This window comes from Sminthopsis crassicaudata, chromosome 6 (genome assembly GCF_048593235.1).
Source record: "Sminthopsis crassicaudata isolate SCR6 chromosome 6, ASM4859323v1, whole genome shotgun sequence".
In the NCBI taxonomy this organism is placed as follows: domain Eukaryota; kingdom Metazoa; phylum Chordata; class Mammalia; order Dasyuromorphia; family Dasyuridae; genus Sminthopsis; species Sminthopsis crassicaudata.
The window spans coordinates 186,803,510-186,828,421 of NC_133622.1; the positions used below are offsets into that span (position 1 = coordinate 186,803,510).

The window sequence follows — 24,912 nt, forward strand, 5'->3', positions numbered from 1 at the left end:
CTTCTGGTAAAGGGGGAAATCATTTTCCTGGTAGTTTTTTTTTTTTTTAATCAACTCCTTTAAGTCCAACCAACTCCCTTCTCTTTACCGAGGAAAATGAGGCACAAAGAATTTAAAAGTGTTGCCCAGAATCACACAGCCAGTAAATGTCTAAGGCAAGATTTGCACCTGAGCCTTGGCAAAGTCCAGCTCCTGTTGGCAATTCTCTAAATAAAACCTATAGTAGTTTGTCCTCCATTCTCCAAGAGGACCAGAACATCAGGAAGGTGATATTTTATTCCCAGTCTTATTTAGCTGAGACTCAAATAGAGGTCTTCTGACTCCAGACTGAGTGTCTTTCCAATATACACTATTTGTTTTCTCCATTTAAAAACAAAGTAGGTACCCTAGAGACAAGGAACTGATCCAATTGGGCTTGGAGGTCCCTTTCATTCCCAGGCAGAAGAACAAATATCAGAGCAGAGACCTTAATTTACAGTATCAGTGGGAGGGCAGAGCAATAACACACATTTAAATGTACTAATGTGGTCCCAGAAATCTGAGGCTTTCAAACAATCAGCCTATTAGGTGATAATACTGTGGGTAATTAGGCTAGATTAAGTGGGCAACAATTGGTCATAAATCTCCTAACTTTTTTGCTCGGCTTTCTCTTGTTTTCCCTCTCTCTGGGTAACTGTAATTGAATACATCTTTGGATTGTAAATTATATTTTTTGCCATCAGCATTGGAATTTTAATTTCCAAATCTTTGTTGGAAATCTCCTCGGTGTGGGGTTGTTTATTGTGTTAATAATAGGGAGTTGAATCAATTATGTATCCCACTGTCCAGGATCCAAAGACTGTCTCTAGGCATATTTCAATAATTGCTGAAAACTCAGGAATTCTTGCGCTTTGACTTTCAGAAAGTTCTCCTGGGATTTCAGACCTTGCTGATGCTCCTGATGCGGAGACTGGGGCTGACTGAGGTTAAGTGACTCACACTGCAGGTAAGTATCTAAAGATTGGACCCAAACAGAATTCTTTAAGGGGTCAACATTAACCTGAAAGTACTCTCCTGTGGAGGGTTTCATGATTCGTCCTAGGCCCTGCATTGTCCAATGTTTTTGCCTGTGAGCAGATAGCACAAAGCTGATATAGACAGCTAACATGACGTAAAACAGAGACAAGATCCAAAAAGATTGCAACAGATTAAAGTGATGGATCAAACATAAAATGAAATTTAATAAAGATAAATGTAAATATCTGCTTTTGGGTTCAAAAAATAATTAATGCATGTATAGAATAAAGAAGGGCAACTAGAGTACAGGACTTAAGCAAAAAGTTGTAAAGGGCTAGAACTGAGCAATGCACTTGGATAATGGAGCACGTGAGACTAATTGCCAAGTGGACAATTCTCTATTAACATGTTTGAAGGATGACCCTCCCCAACTATTCTGTGCTGGCTGGATATGTGGGACAAAGAGGGAGAAGTGATGTGTGTGGGAGGAGGAGGAGGGGGAAGAGGAAATTGAGACGCTGACGCTAAGTCAGCCTCTCCTGGCGTTTGAGGGAGGAAGGTGTGTGTGAGATTGTTAGACCTAACCCCTGACCCTGACCGTAAAAGATCAAGAATAAAGATGTTAGTGATCCTGACTCTGGCTGATTTCTGGGAAGACAGAGTGCCAGCAAAAAGTAAGGGGGGAGATATCAGTGGACTATAAAGTTTATGACTATGGCAGCCCAAACTAAAAAACTTTAAGTTGTATTAATAGAACCACAAGGCCCAGAATAAGGGAGGTGATAATCACAATATATTCAGAATATTATGTTCAATTCTGAGGACATTTTAGGAAGGACAATGACAAAGTGAAAAACATCCATAATGGGGAGTGTAAGATGGTACTAGATCCACTGAGGGTGTTGAACATGGAGAAGAACTATGGTAGACATGATAGGAATCTTCAAGTATCTGAAAAACTATAGAAAGTCCTTCAGAAGGAAATCAGCAGAACCAGGACTGTACACTCACTGTCTACAACTATTTCTTTTAGAAGGAAAAAGGGAGATAGCTACAGGGCCAAAGGGGACAAGATTTCATATAGTTTTTTGTTATAAGTTAGAGGGTAAGATTCCCCCACCTTGGGTTTTTTTTTTTTTTTTTTTTTTTTTAGTATTTATTTTGGTTGTCCTTAGAGACTAAACATAGGAGAACAATTTGGAACTCTGCTCAAAGAACTAGAAACCATGCATCCCCTGTGGTCTAGCAATAATCCTACTAGGTCTGTATCCCCAAGAGACAAGAAAAAAAGGGAAGAAAAGAAAAGGACCTATATGTATATAAATATTTATAGCAGGTCTTTTAGTGGTGGCAAAGAAATGGAAATTAGGGGGAATGTCTATCCAGAAATGGCTGAACAAGTTGTGATGGAAAACTACTGTGCTGTAAGAAATGAGGAGCAGGATGCCCTCAGAACAACCTAGAAAGGTAAACTGGTGCCAAGTAAAATGAGCAAAATCAGGAGATCTTGGATACAAGAACAGAATTATTGTATGATGATCAACTTTGAATGACTTAGCTATTGTCAGAAATACAATGATCCAACACAATTCTGAAAAATTTATGATAAAAAATACTATCCATCTCCATAGAACAATTAAGCGTCTGAATGTAGATTGAAACACACTTTTTCTTTACTTTTTTATTTTTTTGGAGGGGGGAGAATTGGTTTGTTTTCTTAGACAATATAACATGAAAATGTTTTGCATGACTGTACATGTATAATGTATATCTAATTGCTTGCCTTTTCAATGGGGAGCAGGGGAGAGGAAGAAAGGAAAAAGAAAATTGGGAACTCAAAATTTATTTAAGACAAATAATAAAAATTATCTTCATAAGTAATTTGGGAAAAATTTAAATAAAAAAATGTTCATGTTCAAATGATAGAAAATTCTATCCTCCATGCTATACACATATTTATTTTATGACAGAAAAGGTTGAATGCATTATGGTGAATACTCAATATTTATACTGGACCATTAGACAGAGAAGTAATAATTTTAAAACCTACCTACATCATTCAAATGCCTTAACCCAAGCTTTTTATATGAGAAACTTGAAGTGAATAATCTAAAGAATCGTGGTCTTACAAGGAAAAAAAGGCTAGATTTATTTTGTGTTTTACCAGACTCTAAAATTAGGAGAAAAAGGTAGAAATTAAAAGGATAGATTTCCCTTCAACCTGAGGAAAAACTTGCAAATAATGGGAGCATTTAGAAGAAAGAATAGATTGTTGCCATGTAAGGTAGTGAGTTCCTCCTCCCTGAAAGCATTTTTTAGCAGAAGCTGAATGTTGTAGAGTTATTGTACTACACATGGCTATGATAACTAAGGATCCTTCCAACTTTGAGATTCTACCTTACTAGGTGATCTTCTGTCTAATTTCCTGTTCCTAGAAACTAAAGTCATATTCAGCTCTTTAAACTTTAAACTTTCCAGGTAGATGATGATGAGCACAGTTTACGGATCAGATACTCCCTGACTATTCCAAAAGAAACAACAGGGCAGGATTTGTACAAGGATTATGCAAATTACAAGGAAAAACATAGGGGGAAAAAAAACCCCATTACGGGCCTAAGTTTTCTCATTATTGTACCTGAATAAGCTCTTTTGATTAGGCAGAACAGCAACCTCCTCAGTCTTGTATACGTTTGGCATATAGTCCCCTAAAGTGATAACATGTGTCATAAAATCAAAAAATGTAAGCTAAGGAGCCCTCTGAGAACATTTAGTCTAACTTATTCACTTTACAGAGGAAACTGAGGTCTAAAGAAGGGATGGAAATGGCCCACGATCACCAAGTGGACCCACAGTCCAGTCACCTTCCTAATACTACCTCTTGTCACAATGGCCTCCTCATCCTTTTCCCAGCCTGTCTCATTCTTCTAGGGCCCAGCATTCCTTCCTCTATACCATGCCATTTGTCTAAAAAGGGGGACAAACTGGGAGCAAGGCTCAGTGGGACTGGAAGCAAGGTTCAGTATGGACCTAATGGTGCAGGGCAGGGAGGGGACCTGAGAAAAAACAAAAATGAAGTAAAGGGACGTTGGGGAACCTTAAAAACAAACACCATCCACCCCATTTAGCAGAACATTAACTGCTGTTTCATTTCCACTTTACCTCCATCAATCAGATCCCCAGTGACTCCCAAAGTCCTTAATATGTACTGACTTCCAGCCCTGGAAGATGAATAAATATCATTTCCCACAAAAGCCCGCGTCAGCCAGGTGTTTAAGGAGGCTGAAAAGGAAAGCTGCGTCTATAGACTCCCACCAGCACCTCTGCTGGGAGTCTGGCTGGGAGCTGTTCATCTCCTTCTGACTCCAGGTTCAGAAGAGAACCTTTCCAGAGCCAGCTCTCTTTTCTCTGAAGCCTTATCTCCAAGAGCAAACATTTACCCAGAGGATCGTCATTTTTTTCTGTTTGCATAGTTTATGAAATCATTATTCTTCTCAGCAAGGAAACAAGGTTTGCAGTTCATTTGCAGCAGGCTGCAGAGAACATTTTTTCTTTTTCTTTTTAGATTATATAATTCTGTGCCTTTCATCTAGGGGAATGACATAAGCCTTATTTGGCTAGAAATTATTCTCATGGTTAGAATCCAGAGGGAATAGCAACCAGACAGAAAGGATGCCTTTAACACTGACCAAATCTAAGCTGTCTTTCCAAGGGACTGGGGAGAATCATCCCCTTATGGATGAGCTCTAGAGAGCCATCCCTAAGGTATACAGGTAGCCAAAAGGCTCATGGGATCCCAGATCTGGGACCTTCAAGGTCATCCAATTCACCTACTATCCAAACAGAAATCCTCTCTGTTATCTCCCTGACAAGTGCATCATCTCATTCCACCTGAAAACCTCCAGAGAGGGGAAACTCCGCTGATCACTAGATCTAAAACTGAAGGAACTGTAGAAGTCATCTAGTTTAGACTCATTTCATCCTTGAGGAAACTAAAGCCCCCAAAGATTAAGGGACTCTCTCCAGCCAGGTTGGAAATCACATAGACCGGATTCAGATACTTGTCCTCCAAAGCCAGTCTTTAATTCATTCTTGGAAAGCTCTGCCAGAAAGTTTTCAGACTCTCTCCAAACCCATCCTTCATTGCTCTTACTTCTGCCTTCTGGGTTCAAGTAAAATAATTAGAATTTCTCTTTCACAAGATAGTCCTTCAAACACTTGAAAACAACCATTCTGTTCTCTCCCTCCTAAGCATCTCCATTTCCTCCAAGTGATCTTCACATGCTCTTCTGGAGGACAGCACGGCTATTACCTGCCCATCCTGGATACTGGTATACTATTATTAATGGGCCTTGAGAAAACATTCCTTTTTTTGGCTGCCAAGTTGGCTATTATTAAACTTACAATCCCATAAATCTCTCAAGATTTGTTGTTTTCATTTTTCGCACAAACCTTTTCCCCCTCATGTATTATACTGGTACATTCGATTGTTTTATTAACCAAATGTAGGACTCAAATTTTTATCCTTAACAAATTTTTTGTTAATTTCCACAGCTTGAGCCTATCCTTCTGAGATCTTTGTATATCCCATTTCTACAATCCCAAGAATTGAAAATGGATTCTGGTTGATAAATTATCAAAATGAGCTTGGCAGAGAGGAGATATAAGAAGACATTTCCTGCAACTAAGAACAAAGCCCAGTGATGCTCTATGGAAGTCCTCACTTTATGTTGTCCTTGACTCATTATTCACCATTCTTTAAAGCTGGTTATTCAGCAGCGTCCTCCAGCACAGGGACCTCGGAGGCATCTGAACTAACACATGGGGAGGATGTGACCACACGCCGGAGGGCTGACTACCAAGGCTCCTGAGGCAGCCCACTGCAGCTTTTCCGTGCCCTAACTGTACAGGTTTTCCCACCAGCAAGCTCAGACCTTCTGGGGCCAGAAACAGTCTAACTCCACTCTCGAAGGACAAATCTTCTAGCCCTCAAGGACAATTTTCTGATTCCTATCAGGCCTTTGCTTTTTCAAACTAAACGTCCTTCAGCTGAATCCCATGTAGCCTGAGGGCATAACCATTCCCCTGCGAAGACACTTTCCTTTGGACACTTGACAAGCCACCGGAGTCCTTGCTGGGACAGCAGCCCTATCTCTGTTACTCTGAAGCAGTTTCTTCTTGCATAACATTGGACTAAGCCATTTCACAAACCCCTTCAAGTTCTAAAGGCTCCAACCCAATGGTTGGGAAGTAGGAGAGAACATCAGCATCCATCTGCCACTGGTCCCCCACAATCCTCTGGGCCCTGAAGTCCTGGCAGGGTGGTCCAAAGCATCCATTTTGTGACAGCCATAGGCATACAAGGTATTCTCTCTGCAAGACTCCTGGGAGCAGTGAGACCCCAGGGAGCAGAGAGACCCCTGGGAGCAGAGAGACCCCTGGGAGCAGCGAGACCCCTGGGAGCAGAGAGACCCCTGGGAACAGTGAGACCCCTGGGAGCAGAGAGACCCCTGGGAACAGTGAGACCTCTGGGAGCAGAGAGACCCCTGAGAGCAGAGAGACCCCAGGGAGCAGAGAGACCCGAGGGAGCAGTGAGACCCCTGGGAGATCAGGCCCCGAAGAACTCCCTATCACTCCCCAGAGATATCAGACTAGGAGGAATGTCTGCAAGTCTCCATGATGCTGGCTGAAAGGAGTGGCGAACGGACAAAACCAAATGGATCTGCCCCGTCTGGAACGTCAAGTTCAGTGTTTTAATAGGAATGAAGGCAGCATTTTTTGCCTTATAATCTAGGATGAAAGAGAAGGACAAGGGACAGGCAAGGGTCTGATCATTCATTCAACAGGAGGCAGGGAGCCCTGGAGACTCCCCACTAGGGAAGCCTTTTACCGCCATTTAACTGACTCTCTTCTCTCTCCTCTCCAACGTCCTCGCATTCAAATTTGGGGCACATGGCTTGGTGCTTGCTTTTGTTCTGCCTCATGTTATTCTCTGATCATACAGGCTTTTTTCCTCTATCAGATCATGAGTTTCTCTTCCTCTATCCATCACAGCACACTCGTAGGAAACAATGAATGTTCTCAGTAAAGATTTGATAACTCAGTTCTTGGGGTGGATAAAGAGAGTGTGGGGAGGGGACGGAAGGAAGGCAGAGGAAGAGAGAGAAAGAGCGAAAAAGAGAGAAGAGAGACAGAGAGAAGAGAAGAGAAAAGAGAAGAGGGGAGGGGGAGAAAAGAGGGAAGAGGGAAAGAAGGGGCAGGGAGAAGAGATGAGAAATGAACAGACAGATCCATCATTAGACCTGCAAGAGAATTCAAAGCTCATTTGGTTGATAGTTTTATAGATGAGGACACTGGGGCGCAGAGAGAAGGGATTTCCTAAGCCTCACAGGATGTAAATGGGACAGCTAAGATTTAATTCTAGATCTTGTGATTCATTGATCCCAAGAGACAGCCCCGTGATTGTACAGAGAGGAACAAGGGTCAGACTCTTTCAAATCGCACTGACCATTAAGAAGTTGATCTCATCTACCTGAACCTCTGGGTCTGGGTTCAGATACAGAGGATGTCTGCACATGGCATTTAAGCCTTTTCAGAATATGGTCCCAGCCTCCTTTCTAGGATTATCTCCTTCTGCTTCCTTTCATGTACCCAAAGTCTCAGCCAAGCCGAGTTACCCTTTGCGAATTTTGCACTTTGTCCATTCCTTTTCATTTGACGTTGCTGTTACTTGGATTGCCCTTCCTACCGCTTCTATTTATCCTATTTCTATCTTCAAGGCTCAAGCTAAATGATTCCTTTTCCACATGAAATTTTCTTGACTCCAAACCAGAAATGATCTATCTCCTCTTTCTCTGTTCTTAATAACATAGTACACTTTCCACTTAAACGTTATACTTCCATTTTCTGTCTTGTACATTTATGTAAATGTGTCTTACCTTTCTACAAGACTGAAAACTCGCTGAGAGGAAGGCCACGGAGGAGGAGGAGGAGGAGGAACTATATTTTGTACTTAGTAATACCCACAGTGCCGAGGGCCTTCCCCATAGTAAGCTCTTAGTGACTATGACAGCACACCTGCAAGACTCTCCCCTCTCTCTCTCCATTTCCCACACCAACCCAAGACCCTGTGGAGGTTAGGCCCATCTGACTGGTTTTGTGGGATTAGACACCAGGGTCTTTCCAGCCCCGGGTCACCTGGACTCCCATGTCCCCTTCTGTCCTCTTATAAATCTGACCTGGGAAGCCTCTATTTCTCTATATCAGCACTTTTGCTATCTTTTGGAGGAGTTGGAAGGAGTTAAATATGCATTAAATATATATAATATATAAATATATTTTAAAATATATATTAAAATGTAAAGGCACCAAGTTCCTTAGGTAACTGCTGAAGGAATGAAGCAGGACAAGCTTTTACCTCCGTCCAGCTCCTCAAGACTCGGCCCCAGCAAAACCCCCACTTTATTTACCCTTTTCGGGGTTTCACGGGCTACGGATCATGGGCCTTGTAAGGAAGCTGAGACAACTGGCTTGAGGGGGCACGCCAGCCCTCAGCGGCCACAGCCAGCGATGGTACAGAGAAATTTGCCAGGGATGTCCAGACAGATGGTAATAATAGAGTCCACTTAATGTAGCTGACAAAGCACAGGTGTGATCTCATTCCAGCCTCCTGACACAACTGTAAGGGGCGCAGAATAGCAGCCCCCTTTTACAGAAACGGGCTCCTAAGGATTGACATGTCTGAAACACTGAAGGTGGCGAATATTCCCAGTGGCCGGGCTGGCCCTTTTCCGCTGTGGAAGGGGGGGATTCCTAGCACAATTAAACAGGAAGACACCTTCGAGATCTAGTTCGACTCCTTCATTTTATAAATGGGGAAACTGAGGCTCGCAGGGCTCAGGGTCACCGCCCATCGCGTAGCCAGGATCCCCCTCAGCTTTTCTGACTCCCCTCCCCAAGCGCGGCGCTGCTGGGGAAGAGCCCCCACCCCGGCCCACCCGGCCCCCATGCTTCCCTTCCGCCTGACCATCCTGCTCGGAGGGGAGGGTTGGAAAAGGAACAAATGCAAACACTACCTTAACTTAAAAGAGAGTAAGCTGGAGGAGCTCTCGGAGTGGTCTTCCTCGTAGCACTCCTCCCTTCCTTCATATGAATACTGGTTATACGGTAAGTACAGAGGGGTGGACTTAGCGGACGGCGAGAGGGACGCCTCGGTCTGGGACGTGGAAGGCCCCGGCTGCTGGCTCTCCTGCAGTTTCACGTCATTGTATTCAGTGACTTTGGACAGTATTCTATCAATGGTTATATAATAAGGCCAGTCGGGTGGAACAGACTCGCTATCAGTCATGCATTTTAATTTCCTGCAACGAAAGACACACAACAGTGAAGCGTGATAACATCTGCACGGGACACACACAAACATCTCAGGCTAGCTTTTCACACCTCTCTGCTGGGGAACCGGCCCGGTCCCGTGTCTTCCACTGAAAAAGGAAACCAGAAAACCAGCCGGACGGCCGGGGCCAGCGGAACCGGGTCAGGAAAGCCCAGGCAGGAGCCCATCTGGGAGAAATTAGGGGCAAACTAAAGGAGATGGGCTTTAAAAAACTGGGCTCCGGGTCCTGAAGAAGGCTAGACTTAGGAGGACATCGGACTCTGGGTTCTGGATTAAGTTAGATCTTAAAAATAGCCCAAAGAATCCCAGGCATCAGAACGCAGCTTTTCGGTCATTATTTCAAGGAGCTGTGGCTGTGTAGGTCGGGCTCTCTCCTCACCAAATGGCCCAGACATCAGTCAGCCGTCTACGGGAGGTGCCATGGCTGGAAATCTGGAGGTGAGCCCCAGACATATAGTCCAATATTTTATCCGCAAGGGCTGGTGCTGGGCTTTTATAGCCCCGGAGAGTTCGGGGCCACTTCCTGAGCACCACCAGGCTTCCAGGAAGAGCTCCTGCCTCAGTTCTCCACAGCCTCATCTTAAAATATTGGGAGGATAAATTGCCAGTTAAAAGAGAAATTTCAGAGTCTCTTAGAATTATCCTCTGCCTCCTGAAGTCTCTTGATAGATGTCTGAAATGCTAAAATTAGGGTTCTTTTTCTTTAGCTAACAGCTTCTAATATCTATTAAAGTAACGAAAAAATGAAGATAATAGCCCAAACTGCTCTATGTGAGCAGTTTAAAGTAAGGGACGGGTAGGAAGAGTTAGAAGGACACTGACCGACTCTCCTGAAGTCGGGTGGAGGGACGACTAAGATCTGGGAAAAGGACCCAGAGTGGGGAGGTTGAAAGCATGAAGACATGTTATCAGGTTCTAGATTCTGAGAGGGCTGGTCTAGCTCTCCCAGGTTCTTAAGGTTCTGAGGAATAAAAGGAGGATTGGTAACAATTTTTTGAGTTACTTAAAATCAATTTGGTCAAAAGAAGTCTGTGAACAATCTGTTAAATTTCCCAGTGTGGTATTATCTGAGCTGGCTCCGGATTTATCCAGCTATCAATTATTCCTTTTTTCATGCCTACCAAAGTTTAGAAGAAAGATTGGCACTCAGGAAACCTGAGATCAATTATTTCCCCTCTTTGGGACTTAGTTTTCTTCTGTAAAATGAGGACTTTGGACTAGCTGACTTCTCAAATCCTTTTCATCTCTGATGTTTTATGAGATAGTCCTAGGATGATGAAGGATGAGAGAAAAGATCATGAAAACTCTGCTCCTAATCTCTGTGGCCGAGAAATAGCTTTGAATTCAACGGCAACGCTGGTTTATATTCTGAGAAGCTTCCCAGCTTGACCGGGATGTCTCATTTCACCAACTAGACTAGTTACACAACCTTGGACAAATTACTTTCCCTTTCTGGGATTTAGTCTCTTCCTCTCTATAATCAAAGGCCTGGAGTATCTGATCTGTAACATCCTTTCTGGGTCTAGCGTATTATCCTGTGAGAGCTACATAGTATGTATGATTTGAGAGATACTTCGACTTTCCTGCCTCTAAACATCTTCCTCACCAATTTGCTATGACACCTAAAATTCAATTAGTGGTCATCCCTCTTGATTGTGTCCCAAGCTTAAATACAAATCTCTGGATGGTGGAAGAAGGAGTAACTTAACAATAAACCATTCGTGCGTCAATCTATATAAATTAGATGTTCAATTCACTTCCCATAAAGTGTTCTCCTGTGCAAGTCACTGGCTACAGGGGACCTGGGCTTGAATCTTGGCTCTGCTGTATAAAGTCTATGGACCTCAGTTTCCTTATCTGCCAAACGAGGGGGTGGAACTCGGTCAGCTCCAATGCCCTTTCTAGATGTAAATCTTAAATTTCCAAAATTTGACATGCACGCTAAATATACCTTCACTTAAAGTCCTGATAAGCCGGACAGAACCCTTCTGCAGCTTCTTCTGTGAAAAAACTGGTTGTCAATCACTGCTCTTTAGGTCATTTGTGAATCTACAAATGGTACTACCATCACATTGGCCATGGCTATCCGTTTTACCCATAAGGATACATGAGGAACTTGTCAAATGCCCCGCTGAAATCCATATACGGCTACTCCTAATCTTCCAGAAGAGAAAATCAGGTTAGCATGACAGGAGTTGTTCTTAATGAACTCCTGCTGATTGGTGGTCATAACCACTAGTGTTTCTAACCCATCATAAAGAATTGCCTCAATAATGAGTATTAGAGCATTGCAGGAATCACAGTCAAGCTCTTGGACAGTGTTAAAAAACCCACCTTCCCTTCTATAAAAATAGAGCTACGTGCCCATCTCCAGGCCTTCAACTTTCCTCCTGTCCTCTGTTGTTTCTCCACCTGCCAGTTCTTTTAGTACTCTGTGCCTAATGGCTCAAACTCATCCCAAACGATTCCGAGTTCTGGGGAGAATAAACTAGGGAAATACGAGAAGTCCCAAGCACGTTCCAGCCCTGATGCCGACACTCCGAGACCGTGGCCAATTCATTTCCCTTCTTGGTGCCTTTGCTTCCTCTTTAGGGACAAGCTGATGTACTATGCTAATGGGGATGGACACACACACACACACACACACACACACACACACACACACACATGCAGAGATGGAAATACTTAGAATAAGACACATAAAGACGGGGGGAAAAAACAATAAGACAGGACAAAACATCAAGAAAGGATCAAAATGAGAACTACCAGTCAATAAATGAATATTTATTAAGTGCCTACTATGTGACAAGAACTGGGGATATAAATATGAACAAAAGAAAGAGTTCCTGCCCTTGAGGAGCTTACAATCTAATGGGGAAAAACAACTCAAAAGGAGCTGAAAAAGCTGGGACAAATCAAAGAAATCTCAAAGAAATGAAGAGGAGAAAGAATAATGAAAGACTATGAGATAAAGGAAAAAAAGAGGCCAAAAGCAGAAGGAAAATACCAGGGTGGTTGGCCATTTCCTTCATTTTACAGATGAGGAACTGAGGCAAACAGGGTCAAGTGACTTGCCCAGGCTCAAGCAGGATGTGAGAAGATCTGAGTTCAAATGCAGTCTAAGATGCTTACTGGTTATGTATGAAATCACTGCAGCGATGTGCCAAAAACTGCAAACTTTCTGCTAAGAAAGTCCCAAATAAGGCCATGAAGAGTTGGATATGACTGAAGAAAAAAACAAATAACTGAAAACAACAAAGTTCTCAGCTCTCTCTTGAAGGGAAGGCGGGCTAATCGCTGATCAGAGCAGGTGTAAAAGGGATTGCTTCTCAGACATGAGTGGGATGAAGTGATCTCTGATGTCTTATGAAGCTTAGGTTTTCTGTAATTTTATGATAATCTGGATTAATCCATCTAACTGACCCCAGCATGACAAAGGGCTCCATTGCTACCACTGGCCATGAATCAGCCCCGATACTGTTCTTTGGAATTTGTCCATGAACAGCTGTTTAAGGCCTAAGTACTGTAGAGGGTACAGAATGACCAATTAAGTGTTTTGTTTTGTTTTTACTATGTTGGGCAGCGGGGTACAAAAACCAAAATGAAATAGTTCCTGCCCTCATGGAGCTTTCATTCTATTTGGGGAAGCACACAAAATAAAAACATGCTAACTATGAGACACTAGCATTTGTGGATCGGGAAAGACATCCTATATTAGGTGAGGTTTGAACTGAGTCTTGAAAGAAACAACATATTCAAAAGGGAGTTAGGAAGGCATCCCAGGCAGGTGGGACAGCCAGTGGTAAGGTACCAGAGACAGGAGGAAGAACCTTAAAGAACTTCTCTCTCATGGAGAGCCAAGACATACATCATGGAAAAGGTGACTGATGAGATAAGTGTTCTAAGTTTAGGACTTTAGCTAAGTTCCTAAAACAAATGCTTTAGGAACCAGGAGAAAGAATGGATTTGGAGCTGTGGGACTCAGGAAAGAGTCTTAGAAGACTTGGGACTTAAGCTGGACCTTGAAGGAGAAAAATTCTATAAATTCAGTAAAGTGGGAAAGCCTACGTGACAGCTCATCCTTTATGCAAATTAGAGAAATAATACTACAGAGAATACAAAACAGAGAAAACAGCTTAACAGAGTTTTTTCTAGAAGCCCCATAAAAGTCATGAATGATAAAAGGTTTGCATCAGAGTTCTTGCATTATTTACCACTAGATAATTAATCCTAAAGGAATCATAGCTTATGTTACCATCATATTAGATATGTAATTATATAAGTACATGTTATGCTATATATGTAATAAATATGGAAGAAGCTTTCGTAGAAATTCATCCCTTCTTATCTATAACTCTGATCATAATAGAAAGAAGCCTTGTGAATGTAAACAATGGAAGAAAACCATCTATTACTAATTATGCCTTGTTGAGCATCAGTTCACTTAAATCAGGGAACAAAACCCTACGAATGTAGTACGTATGGGGAATCATTTGGGGGAACAAAAGCCATAAAAGAATCAGAGAATTTTACTTAGTGAAAAGAGCTCTTGTGAGTATCGTGCATATAGGAAATATTCCGTTATCTCTTCCTTTGTTAAAAGGCAGAGACTGTAGATAAAGATTTAAAAAAGAAGAAAAAGAAAGAAAGATTTCAAGAAGTGACGAGAGAATGGGAAAGCCATCTCAAGGGTAACAAATAGAATAAGTAGAGAGAGAGAAATATAAATGGTATCGCAACTAAGTGGGCCAATGGGGGATTCCATCTTAAGACATCAAATATCAATGCTGTGAAGACAGCTCCCAGCAATAATGGGACTCAGGACTCTTGACTCCTGCCTTGTAGGATTCTTACAAACTCGTTTTCTAGATGAGGGAAATTTTTTGCCAAGAGTAGTCCTGAGTCTTGCACGAAGACCCCAGGAACTGAGAATAGAGCTTAGAGCGCTTAAATTTTTAAATGTTGTCTCAATCTTCTTTCCAATGTGTTTTGAAAGTAGTGATAACAAAGAAAAGGGCTTTTTAAATGCCTCTTCCCAAAGGGAAACTTTCTAGGGGCCAAATCTTATTGGGGGGGGACGAATTCCTTCCTTCTCAGGAAAGTATATGGGAGGTTTCAGGGATGCTAGTTTACACTCCTCTTGTCTCCAATCATACAGTTCTCTGTGAGTCAGGACCTTGGAGATCACCCAATGCAATCCACTCTTAGTATTCATCAATCCTGACTTCAAAAGAACTAGGATTTCACTGATGGGAGCACTCCTTATACTCATTAGCAAAGAGTATATTGAGTTGCTTCAGATTATCAACCGTTAGCCAAGTTTTAGATGATAACACAATGCTTTTTTATATAATGATAATACCAGCCCTGAGTTAGAAAAACAATGTAACCTAAAGACTTTTGTGCTGAAATTGAGTCCTATAAATAAAATTAGCTAATAGTACCTGTAATACTACAGATTATGAAGTGATTAATTTGGGAGAGTGACTTGTATTCTAAAGAACTTATTTCTACCACTTAAAATCTGTGTAACTTGGGCAAATTAATCTATCTCAGCCTCCGTGTTCTAATGTTTAAAATGGGGGTAGCAATCCTTCCCCTGCCTCCCTCAGAAGATTGTTGTAAGAAGAAAATTAATGCAATAATGGACACAAAAGCGCCCTGTAAGCTATTAAGCACTGTATAAATCTGAAGTATTATTACCTAGTTGCTTGCCACAATGAAATGCATGCCGTAGGCATTTAATATCTGTTGAATGAATGAACAATGAGTAATAACAAAGTCTAATAAGAAATTGAAAGACCTCCCAGCATAGACAGAAAGCTGACGATGGACTGAAGATGTGTTCCAAGATCCACCTCAGATGCAGACTGTCCAAATTATAAATTTCCCAACAGGTGTCCATCTGCGGTGTTTGAGGGAGTTTTCATACCAAAAGTTCTCTATAATAATGAAATTACACATGGTTCAAAAACATCAAACATACCAAACAAAAACAAATTAGAGCAGCAATAAACTGACACCGATGTAATTACTGTCTATCTGGGAACTAGTGGTCCAGGAAAACCATCCTGCTTTCAAACTTAGGACCAAGTCTATAATATAGAAAAGGATTATCTTATCACATCAAGGGGAACAGAATTGAAGAATGCTTGTAAGAAAAGAATGTTAGTCCAATTACCTTGATTTGATTGATTAGATAGTAGCATCAGCTAAAAATATAACCCTTGGTTAACTTTGGGAAACTGAGTTCTGAGAAAGTCAGAGGGAAGACAATCATTTAATTAAACACTAAGTGGCAAAGGAACAGCTTTGTACAGAAGACAGCACTGGAGGCTGGGGGTTGCAGCTTGTGTGCCCAGTTCTACCATCAATTCAACTTGCCACAAACCACTCCAACTCTGTCTGCTTCCTGACCGCTAAACAAGAATCCTTGCTCTTCTCTGCCTACCTCAAGAGTTCAATGAGTTAATTCAGCATGCTTCTTTGAGTTAAAAAAAATAATGTCCACATTATTTAAAGAAAGGAAGAATATAATTACAAGCAAACCATCTTTAAAACAGAACAATAAGTCAAGAACTTGAGAAACCTTCAGTATCCTGAGTCAGGATAGGTTTGTGGGAAGCTCCGTTAAGGTTATTTTCATAAATTGAAGATGCTCTCAAATAACATTCTTAATAATCTTGTGGATTGTAATTTATGAATTTATCTTTACCTCTGGCGACCTTCTTTCTGTTTCCAATAGCTTTTCCCAGTTCAAATTAACAACTGTTGGATCTATCTCCCGTTGAGGTCCATATGATTCTTCCCCCCAGTGTTGCCCCCAGCCCTGCCCTGCTGCTGACCACATCCAAGGCTCAGGAAATGTCTGGTGCATGACTGAAGGGATGAATTCAGTGAGGTATCCTGGGAGAAGAACAGGATTTGGCTGCCTGGGCTCAATCTCTGGGTTTTCACAAATGACCACAGGCACTGGTTTCACCTTTCTGAGCCTTACTTTGCATCTGTGAGGTAAGAATTTGGAATAGATGCCAACCAGGGCACAAGCTCTAATTCCTATGATCCTTGCAGAAAAAAAAAAACAGCAGATTTACAGTGAGAGCAATGAGCTCTGAGTCATAACTCTGAGGCTTACTGGCTATATATTTTGGATGTCACTTCCTTTCTGGGCTTTGTTTTTTCCATCTAAACTGAGAAAGTTGAACTAGATGCTACCCAAAGTACTAAGCAATTCTACATGGATGACAACTAAGGGAGGGAGGGAAGGAGGGAAAGAGGAAAGGAAGGAAGGAAGGAAGGAAGGAAGGAAGGAAGGAAGGAAGGAAGGAAGGAAGGAAGGAAGGAAGGAAGGAAGGAAGGAAGGAAGGAAGGAAGGAAGGAAGGAAGGAAGGAAGGAAGGAAGGAAGGAAGGAAGGAAGGAAGGAAGGAAGGGAGGGAAGGAGGGAAGGAAGGAAGGAGGGAAAGAAGGAAGGAAGGAAGGAAGGAAGGAAGGAAGGAATGTCTAATATGTACTAGACATTGTACTAAGTACTTTTTAAATATTATCCAATTTAATCTTCACAACTCAATGAAACAGGTACTATTATTTAATTAAATAGATGATGAGACTCAATGTAATTACACTAAATAAATGAGGAAACTGAGGCAGACAGAGGTTAAATGGCTTGGCCAAGATCATACATTTAGTGAGTAATTGAGGCTGAATTTGGACCCAGGTATTCCTAACTCCAGATTTGTAACCCAGGGTTGTAAAGTCCCCAGTGAGATACCATTTGTACTTTAAAAAGCATAAGTAGTACTATTATTATTATTAAACTATGATTTCTTTAGTTAGGGCACATAATGAACATGAAGCCTGTGGCTCAGAGGGACAGCATCCTGTCGATACAGCATCTTTGTAATTCTAGCAGGGGGTATGTTCTGTCCCCATTCACAATTGCCTAAGTAACCTGAAATGTTATGTATTCTTTAGAAACGTGCATTCCCTTTGAAAAATAAAACAAAACAACCACAATTGTCAGCGTGGAGCCCACCTGTCTAACAATGTCTGTTTCTCCTCTTCTGATATTCCCCATGTTTAGTTAGTGCCATATTTGTTTGATATTTCCACTTTCCTTCAGGAATGGAAACAGAATTTCTCCCTTGAGGATTTTGAAAAAAGCTTTCAGAATAAATAATGAATAACCTCACTCAGACACCAATCATAGGCTAGAGAAAGAGAGAGGGAGAAAGCAAGGACAGTACTTAAGTTGTATGTCTCCAATGAATTATTGAATCTGAAAAGCGAAAGCTGGTAAAATATTCAAATTTCGCTTTCAGCAGCTGTCTTTTGCACTTAGCCACCATTCCTTGAAAAACTGAAGGTCAAAGATTGCAGTTGCTTTAATTTCATAAAATTTTGGTGAAAAGTGGCACCAGGCACCAGGCTTAATTGCAATTGTATGCAGCCATGAACAGCTGAAAAAATAAGTCAGACTTTAGCCTTTTTTCCACTCAAATCATGAGATGGTGGTTCAGATTTAACATTCATTAACATTAATTGACTTTAATTCCTTCAAAAATGGAACAGCTGCATCCTGTTTGAGGGACCTTTTTCTGGTTCTGTTGGGGGAAGGGAGAGAAAAATTTGCATATTCCCTTAGAGCCCATGGTTATTTGACTGATTCCTTTTGATGTTCTAAAAAAGATAAAATAAAATCACTGAGCTATTTAAGTTTGAAAACTGGCTCCTCAGTAAGCCTGGTAATTCTCCTAGCATTTTAAGGTGACATGGGGTATTATTATCTGGATCTGATGGCCCAGGAAAGTTAGAGCCTCCGGCACATGCGTGGCAGTCAGATTTGAAAGGTGACCTATAATTTTTCTGTGTAAATGAACTATAGCCACTCAGTTGTCTGAGTTAAACACCGCAGGTATGCAGATAAAGTCCATAAGCTCGGAAAAATAAAAGAGACCAGCGGAGTAAAAACAGAACTAAATTTAGAATAATAAAATCTAGGTTCAAATGATGTTTCTACTTCTCATATAACTAGTCCAAAACCCTCATGTTACAGCAGAAGAAAGTGAGACCCAAGGGAAGGGTGGGGGGGGGGATCAGAGGTAAAATCTGAACCCAGATTTTCATTCCTTGGTTTCAGAATCAGTGTTCTTTCCATGAAGCAGGAGACTTAATAGTATCAATAATAATAATAATAAATTATTAATCAAAATAAATAATAATTTCAGGTCTTAAGCCTTGTATTTCTTGTTTATGTTGCTTGAAAGCTCATCAGTCAAAGGGAACAGCATCTATCCTTATTCCTAAATCCAACCACTGACCTCCTTTTTTTACAGTTAGCTAGAGGGCCAGCTCCCTCTGTAATAGGGGACCCCTATTTCCTCTATGATTTCTCCGGAATCAGGGAGGGATCTGTAGTCTCTGCATTAGCAAAAGTCTAATGTCTAGATCAAGGGAGGTGATCTGCACTCTGAGTAGGTCAGACCATGGTCACAGTGGCAAGGCAGATGCCAAGACGCCCATACTTGGGAGCCTCTGGTGTCTCCCTGGCAGCTGAAGGGAGCATGAAGCATAATCTGAGGCAGGCTAGAAATAGTGAGTTGAGGTGAATTTTCACTTGATCCCTCATCCGTCAGGGCAGCTAGCCCCAGAGTGGATTCCCAAAGTTGAGTGGACTGACCAGTTCACCTAGTTTTTATTAAAGTATTTGACAAAATCTTTCTTGCTGCTCTTGTGAACCAGATGGAATGATATAGAGAGCACTTATAATCAAAAGGATGTGAAACTGGTTGAATGGTCAGTAGTTGTTAATGATTAGATATCAACTTGAAAGGTCTATATAATGGAGCGTTCCAATGCTCTGTCCTTGTTTTGTGCCATTTTTATGAATGACTTTAATAAAAAACAAAGATAGCCTACTTATCAAATTTGCAGAGGTCAAAAACTAAGTTGCACCTAACCCATTAGATTAGTAGCACATTAGTCATTAGCTAAAAAGACTTATGGACTACATCATTGAGTTGAATCGAATAAGAAAAAAGTGGAAATAAATGTTAAGTCTTACATACGGGTTGAAAAATTGAATTCACGGATACAATATGGGGAAGAAGTGACTAGACTGCAGTTCCTCCAAAAATGATTTTAGTATATTAGTGGGACGTAGGAGTCAACACTATAATATGGCAGTCAAAAATACAACAATATCTCAGGTTTTGTTAAGAGAAGCAGAATATTGAGGACTGAGGAATTAAAAGTCCCTTATAAAAGAACAGGGGACATTGCACCAGAAGAAGAGAAGACTTGGTAAATAGAGGGGATATTTAGAGCTGTCTTCAAATATCTGAAGAATCATGTTCTACTTGGCCGGAGGGTAAAGAGGGGTAAGGGATAGGATACAGGTTTGGGGTTTGCTGTTATTATTGTTTTTTTGTTTTGTTTTTTGAGGCAATTGGGGTTGTGACTCACCCAGAGTCACACAGCTGGTAAGTGTGTAAGGTCATATTTGAACTCAGGTTCTCCTGTCTCCAGGACTGGTGCTCTATCCACTGCAATCTTGCTGCTCCAGACACAGGTTCTTAACTTGGGATTTGTGAAAATTTTAAAAAGATTTGTATAACTTAATTTCAGAATAAGTGATTGCTTTGTAATTTTTTCTATTTTGTTTTATCCATTTAAAACCATTATTCTCAGAATAAGACTGCCAAAGGGGTCCAACCCAAAAAATTCTGGCCAATAGTAACATCGCAGCAGATTTGAAGTCTATGGAAAGAGAAACTTCTTAACAATAAGAGTTATCAAAGTATGGTGAGTTGCCCCTCACAAGAGACGAACCACTTGCTAGATAAATTGCAAGGGATGCTAGCTGAGATCTCTATTAAATCTGATGTTCTATAATTCTGATTCTCACTTCTCCTTTTTTCTTAGGATGATGAGTTTTTTGAGCATCAGGGACACATCACAATGACCAGAACAGGAATGGTACAAAATCCAAGGCTAGACCAAAATCCAGCAGCAGCAACAATACAGGATTTTGATTTTCTCCCCTGGCCATTCTATGATGCTTTTGTTTGTTGGGAACTGACAAATAGTGCACATTCTGAGGTCAGGAAACCAGCTCCATCACCCAGGAGCCACTCACTTAACTGCTCTGATCTCAGTTTCCTCATCCGTAAAAGGAAAGATAAAAGCTGTATTGTCTATCTCACACATTAATAATGGAAGCTCTTGGGAGACCTTAAATTGGTACAAAAATGTGAGTCATCATCATCATTACCTTTCATGACAAAGAAAGGCTGGGTTCCATCTCAAAAGCTATTTGTCGACCTACGCGAGCAACATGAAGCCTTCCAGTCCTGCAGCAGAGTCTCCAGATGCAGGTGAGCTAAAGGGCGCAGGCCCTTCCTCGGTGCCCTGTAACTTCCCTTCCACAGCTCTGCCATGGCGGGCAAAGCCAGGACCCACACAAGTCAGCAGGGAAGGGCACTGAAGCATTTCTGGCCGAGGACGTTTGACTTAAGAGTCTCAGTCTGTCCTAGGGAAACTGCCTCTGGAGAGCAGCCTCCTTGTTATTCCTCTCCTCTGGAGCCCTTCTCCCTTCTTCTGCCTAATTACCCATCCATCTGCCAAGGTCTAAGGCATCTGCCCCCACCCCGGTGGGTGCCCTCCTTCAACAATCACAGTCTATGCCGTTCATTTGGCTTAAGAGACAGTAAGGGCATTTCCCTGCCAAGAGTCCCTGAACAAGTCACTTAATCTCTGATTTCAGTATTCTCATGTAGAAACTGAGTGGACTATTCCATCTCTGAGATCATAAAAAATGACAGATTGAGAGTAGAATGGTCACTGAATTCAACCTCCTTATTTTTCTCGGAGAAAACTAGACTCAGCAAAATTAAAGTTCACCCACCTGCGGTGGGAGTCGGATCTTCCTCTTTCCAGCTGTCCCCCACTGCCTCTATTCAGATCTAAATCCCAAGAGGAAGCTACGAACCTTTACTTTGGTAGAGCCACCCTAGGAAGGGAGAAACTTCTTCAGGGCAAGAAGTGTTTTCCCTTCTTCCATCCCTAGCTGGCCAAGAAGCAGAATCATGGAATTGTAGAGATGAAGGAGTTCTTAATTTCTCCTCAATTGAATTGAGCTGAACTGGACAAGATGGTATTGGGGAGGATGGAGGAGAGGGAGAGAAGGTTCTCTTAACTTAGCCTGCTTGGTTAAAACACCAAATTAAGCCCTCTTTTCTAAAATGATTGTTTTAAAAGTGAGAATAGGGGGAGGAAGAGAGGAACATCTTCCCAATGTGAAAATCAAAAGGCAGAAAAATGACTTAAACAGAGTTGTAAATGACCTTGGAGATGAGCATAGCTGATCATTGGCTTGAAGATCTCTAGTGAAGACCACCTCCAGGGGGGACCTGTTCTACTTCTGGACAGTTGGTGATTTATTTAAACCCACCTTAACTCGGAGCTTTTGCCCATTACTCCACTTTCCCCTCCCAGGAGGAGTAAGACAATATAAGCCTTCTCCCCACCTCTGCTCCTTCAGATCCTTACAGGCATCTATCATGTTACCATCCACTTCTTGACCTCCCATGACTCCCTTCCTGAGGCTAAACAGAGAGTGAAAGGATGCTCCTGCTCGCACTGAATACGATGGTGATGGCTTCCAAGGCCCACCTGCCTTGGCTCACACAGGTAACAAGCGGAAGAGCCAGGCCAGGTTTCCATCTCCTGCCTAATCCAGGGCCCTTTCCAAGGTTCTACAAATGGCCCGAGATGATATCCTTAATTCATTTCCCGAAACCCTTAGCATTCACTGCATGGAGATGTGGTCCTAGTCTTGGGGGCACCGAGAGCCAAGCGAGGCTGCCTTTGAGTCCTGGCCACGGGGTGGGAGAGTGCGATCCGGGGACCCCCGGGATCATCACCCTTGACTCATGCTTTGGCCCTTCCTATCTCCAGCACAAGAAGGGGACAGTCCCAGGTCCTTCCTCTTCTGCCTCTAGGATTGCCCTCCAAAGTGTTCCAGCCACTCAATCTGGTTCCCAAGCCGGCTCTGCTACTTCTGTGTGATACAGACATCCTTCTGACCTTCACTTTACTCCTCTGCAAAGTAAGAGAGTCAAATGAGAGTCCAAAGCTCCCTCCCACTCTGATGAGCCTTCCCTCCCCTGGGCCAGAGGGAGACAGACCTGTAATAAGTGGTGACACAGGAGAGTAGGGGAAAAGAGACCGTTGGAACTAAAAATCCTGTTTTCCTCTTCCCTTTCCCCTTAGTCAGGAGTGGGAGCCGACAGGGCTGAAAATAGAAAGCTAACCATCAGTATTTCTAGATGATAATGGTTTTTATTACTGTCACTATTAATAAATTAATAAATCCCTGAACAGTTCTTGCCTCTCGGAGAATAAAACAGCCAGGAGCAGGGGACGATTTTAATGCACAAATTGTAGGTTTCCTCCTAAGTTGCAAACATTTCATCCCTAGACTTGGAATCCCTGAAATCCTCTCAAATCAACTTTCCTTTCTGGTGGAAGCAGTCTCTGCTCGCTTGTCCCGCCTCCCTCCCCCAAATGCCTCTCCCCTTCCCCCACTCTTTTGGGAACAGCAGCCACAGTGCACAATGCTAGGACTCTCTCTCTGCCCCCTACCTCTGCAGAGAGCCGGTCCTCTGGCCAAGGCTGCTTTTAATCATGATCCAGCCTGTCACTCAGTAAGGAGGCATCCAGTTTTCCCCGGCCCTGCAAATCAGAGCCCCTCAGGCGGCCCAGATCCAATCAAGGGCTGGGATGGAGCACTGGAACTTTTCCCCATCTCCGCCTCCCCCTGCTCCCCCCACCCCGGCCCTCTCTTCCTTACCCCAGGAAAGCCAGGCCTTTTTTTATAGCTCAGAAGATCGGGCAGCCCGAGGCTTCCAGACCCCAGACGGGGAGCCACCTCCCAGAGGCAGGGAGAGGAGCCTCGAACTCAGAGCCAAGCGGGCTGCGGCCCAGCAGCTTGCTCTGGGGCTGCTTCCCTGGTGATGGGGCCGAGGGGAGGCCGAGGCGAGAGGAGCACACCTGCCTGTGGGCTCCGGGCATGCGGAGATCCGGCCCTCCCTGCCCCTTCCCGGCCTGCCCCTGGTCAGCTCCGGGCCCCTCCTGGCCAGGCCGGGGCAGGGAGAAGTCCCAAAGGCAGAACAAAGGGCTGCGGCTTACCTGTACTGGAATGTCATGTTGGTGATTTTGATCTTAATCTCTTCTCCGTGACGGTGCTCCCCAGTCATCTCAAAGAGTTTATTAGCCATTTTCTCATAAACTTTGGCATTCCGCTTAGTTTGTTTCAATTCATCAAAAAATTCTTCCCAGACCAGCATTAAGCCTCTCATCTCTGCGTCCGTCCAGTTTCTGGCCCTCCTGTGTTTCTCAGTCTGAGGAGAAACAACATAACTAGGGATTTCTGCTGCGGCCATGGCTGATTGACCTAAAAGGGTTTTTAAAAGAGCACACTTAATAGAGGCAGAATTTTTAGCCCAGGTTTGGGTCGTGCACGACGTGGCGAAGTGGGCAAAGCATTTGAATGACAACAGCCCATGTGAAACCTTTTTGCAACAGCTTGAAGCTTGAGTGCACAAAATGGGGCCTACATCTGACAGGCAGGAATTTAGTTAAAAGCTTTTAAACAGGGAAACGTCATTTTGATGTCACGTTTCCATAGCAACAGAGCAACTGCATAAGCTACAACAACAAAAACCTTTTAACTGAAAGCCAAAGAATCAGGACAGAGTTGACGGGCCATCAATATTAAAGCTTTTAAACACTTTAAAAAGGTTTAACCAAAAAAAGCTACTTTTAAGTGTCGACTTCTTTTTTCACTCCTCTTCCCTTTCAGGCTCATGGTCTCCTCCTAGGGGGTCAGGAGCTCCCTGCCTGGGCTTTTAAGTTGTTTCTTGACAGACTCTCCAGGAGGCAAAGGATGAGCCCAAGAACAGGCGCACATCACAAAGGCACGCACAGGCCCTTTTACACTGCTCTGTTAGACCAGAGAAGCCCTCCCCATCCTCGAAGGAGAAAAAAGACTTAAAGTGGAAAGAAAATGGGAACCGTGGTAGGGCAGGCCCAGCTCTACACTGAGTGCTCCGAGGCCCTGGGACAAGTTTCCCTCCACGGCTTGCTCGGTTTCCTGAGAAAATCAGGGGTTCACCATTAGCTGATCTCAACGTCCCGCTCCAGTCCTGACACCGTTAGCTTTCAAGGCCTGGCGGACTCAGTTTTCCAGCCAAGCCCCCCAGAGAGAATATTTCTAGTGTAAGAAGGGGAGATTTCTGCAAAAGCTGAAGGCCTGCGGAGGCGAAGGGACTCAGACATTGAAATGTAAAAAGGAAAGCCTTCAGATGCAAAGTAGATATTCCACCCTCTAGAAAGGCTCCCGGGCTTGAATAGCTCCATTGCCCAGGAAGGGGCCACTGAGACAATGAACTTGCCTCCGGGGCATGGGCTGCTTTGTCCCACGCTCCTCATCAACATACGATTCTCAAAGGATCATGGGAGGTGCAAC

General features: G+C 42.9%; 1 protein-coding gene across 1 annotated transcript in view; it reads right to left on the minus strand.

Annotated features, from left to right (window-relative positions):
- MSANTD1 (Myb/SANT DNA binding domain containing 1) overlaps nucleotides 1-24,194 on the minus strand; it is a 32,645-nt gene extending 8,451 nt beyond the window's left edge. The window contains exons 1-2 of the mRNA XM_074273799.1: nucleotides 23,574-24,194; nucleotides 9,069-9,353 (exon numbers count right to left, since the gene is read on the minus strand). Of these exons, the coding sequence (XP_074129900.1) occupies nucleotides 9,069-9,353; nucleotides 23,574-23,827 (539 nt within the window). The 5' untranslated portion in view covers nucleotides 23,828-24,194. The remainder of the gene's footprint in view (nucleotides 1-9,068; nucleotides 9,354-23,573) is intronic.
- Nucleotides 24,195-24,912: the final 718 nt, after the last annotated feature.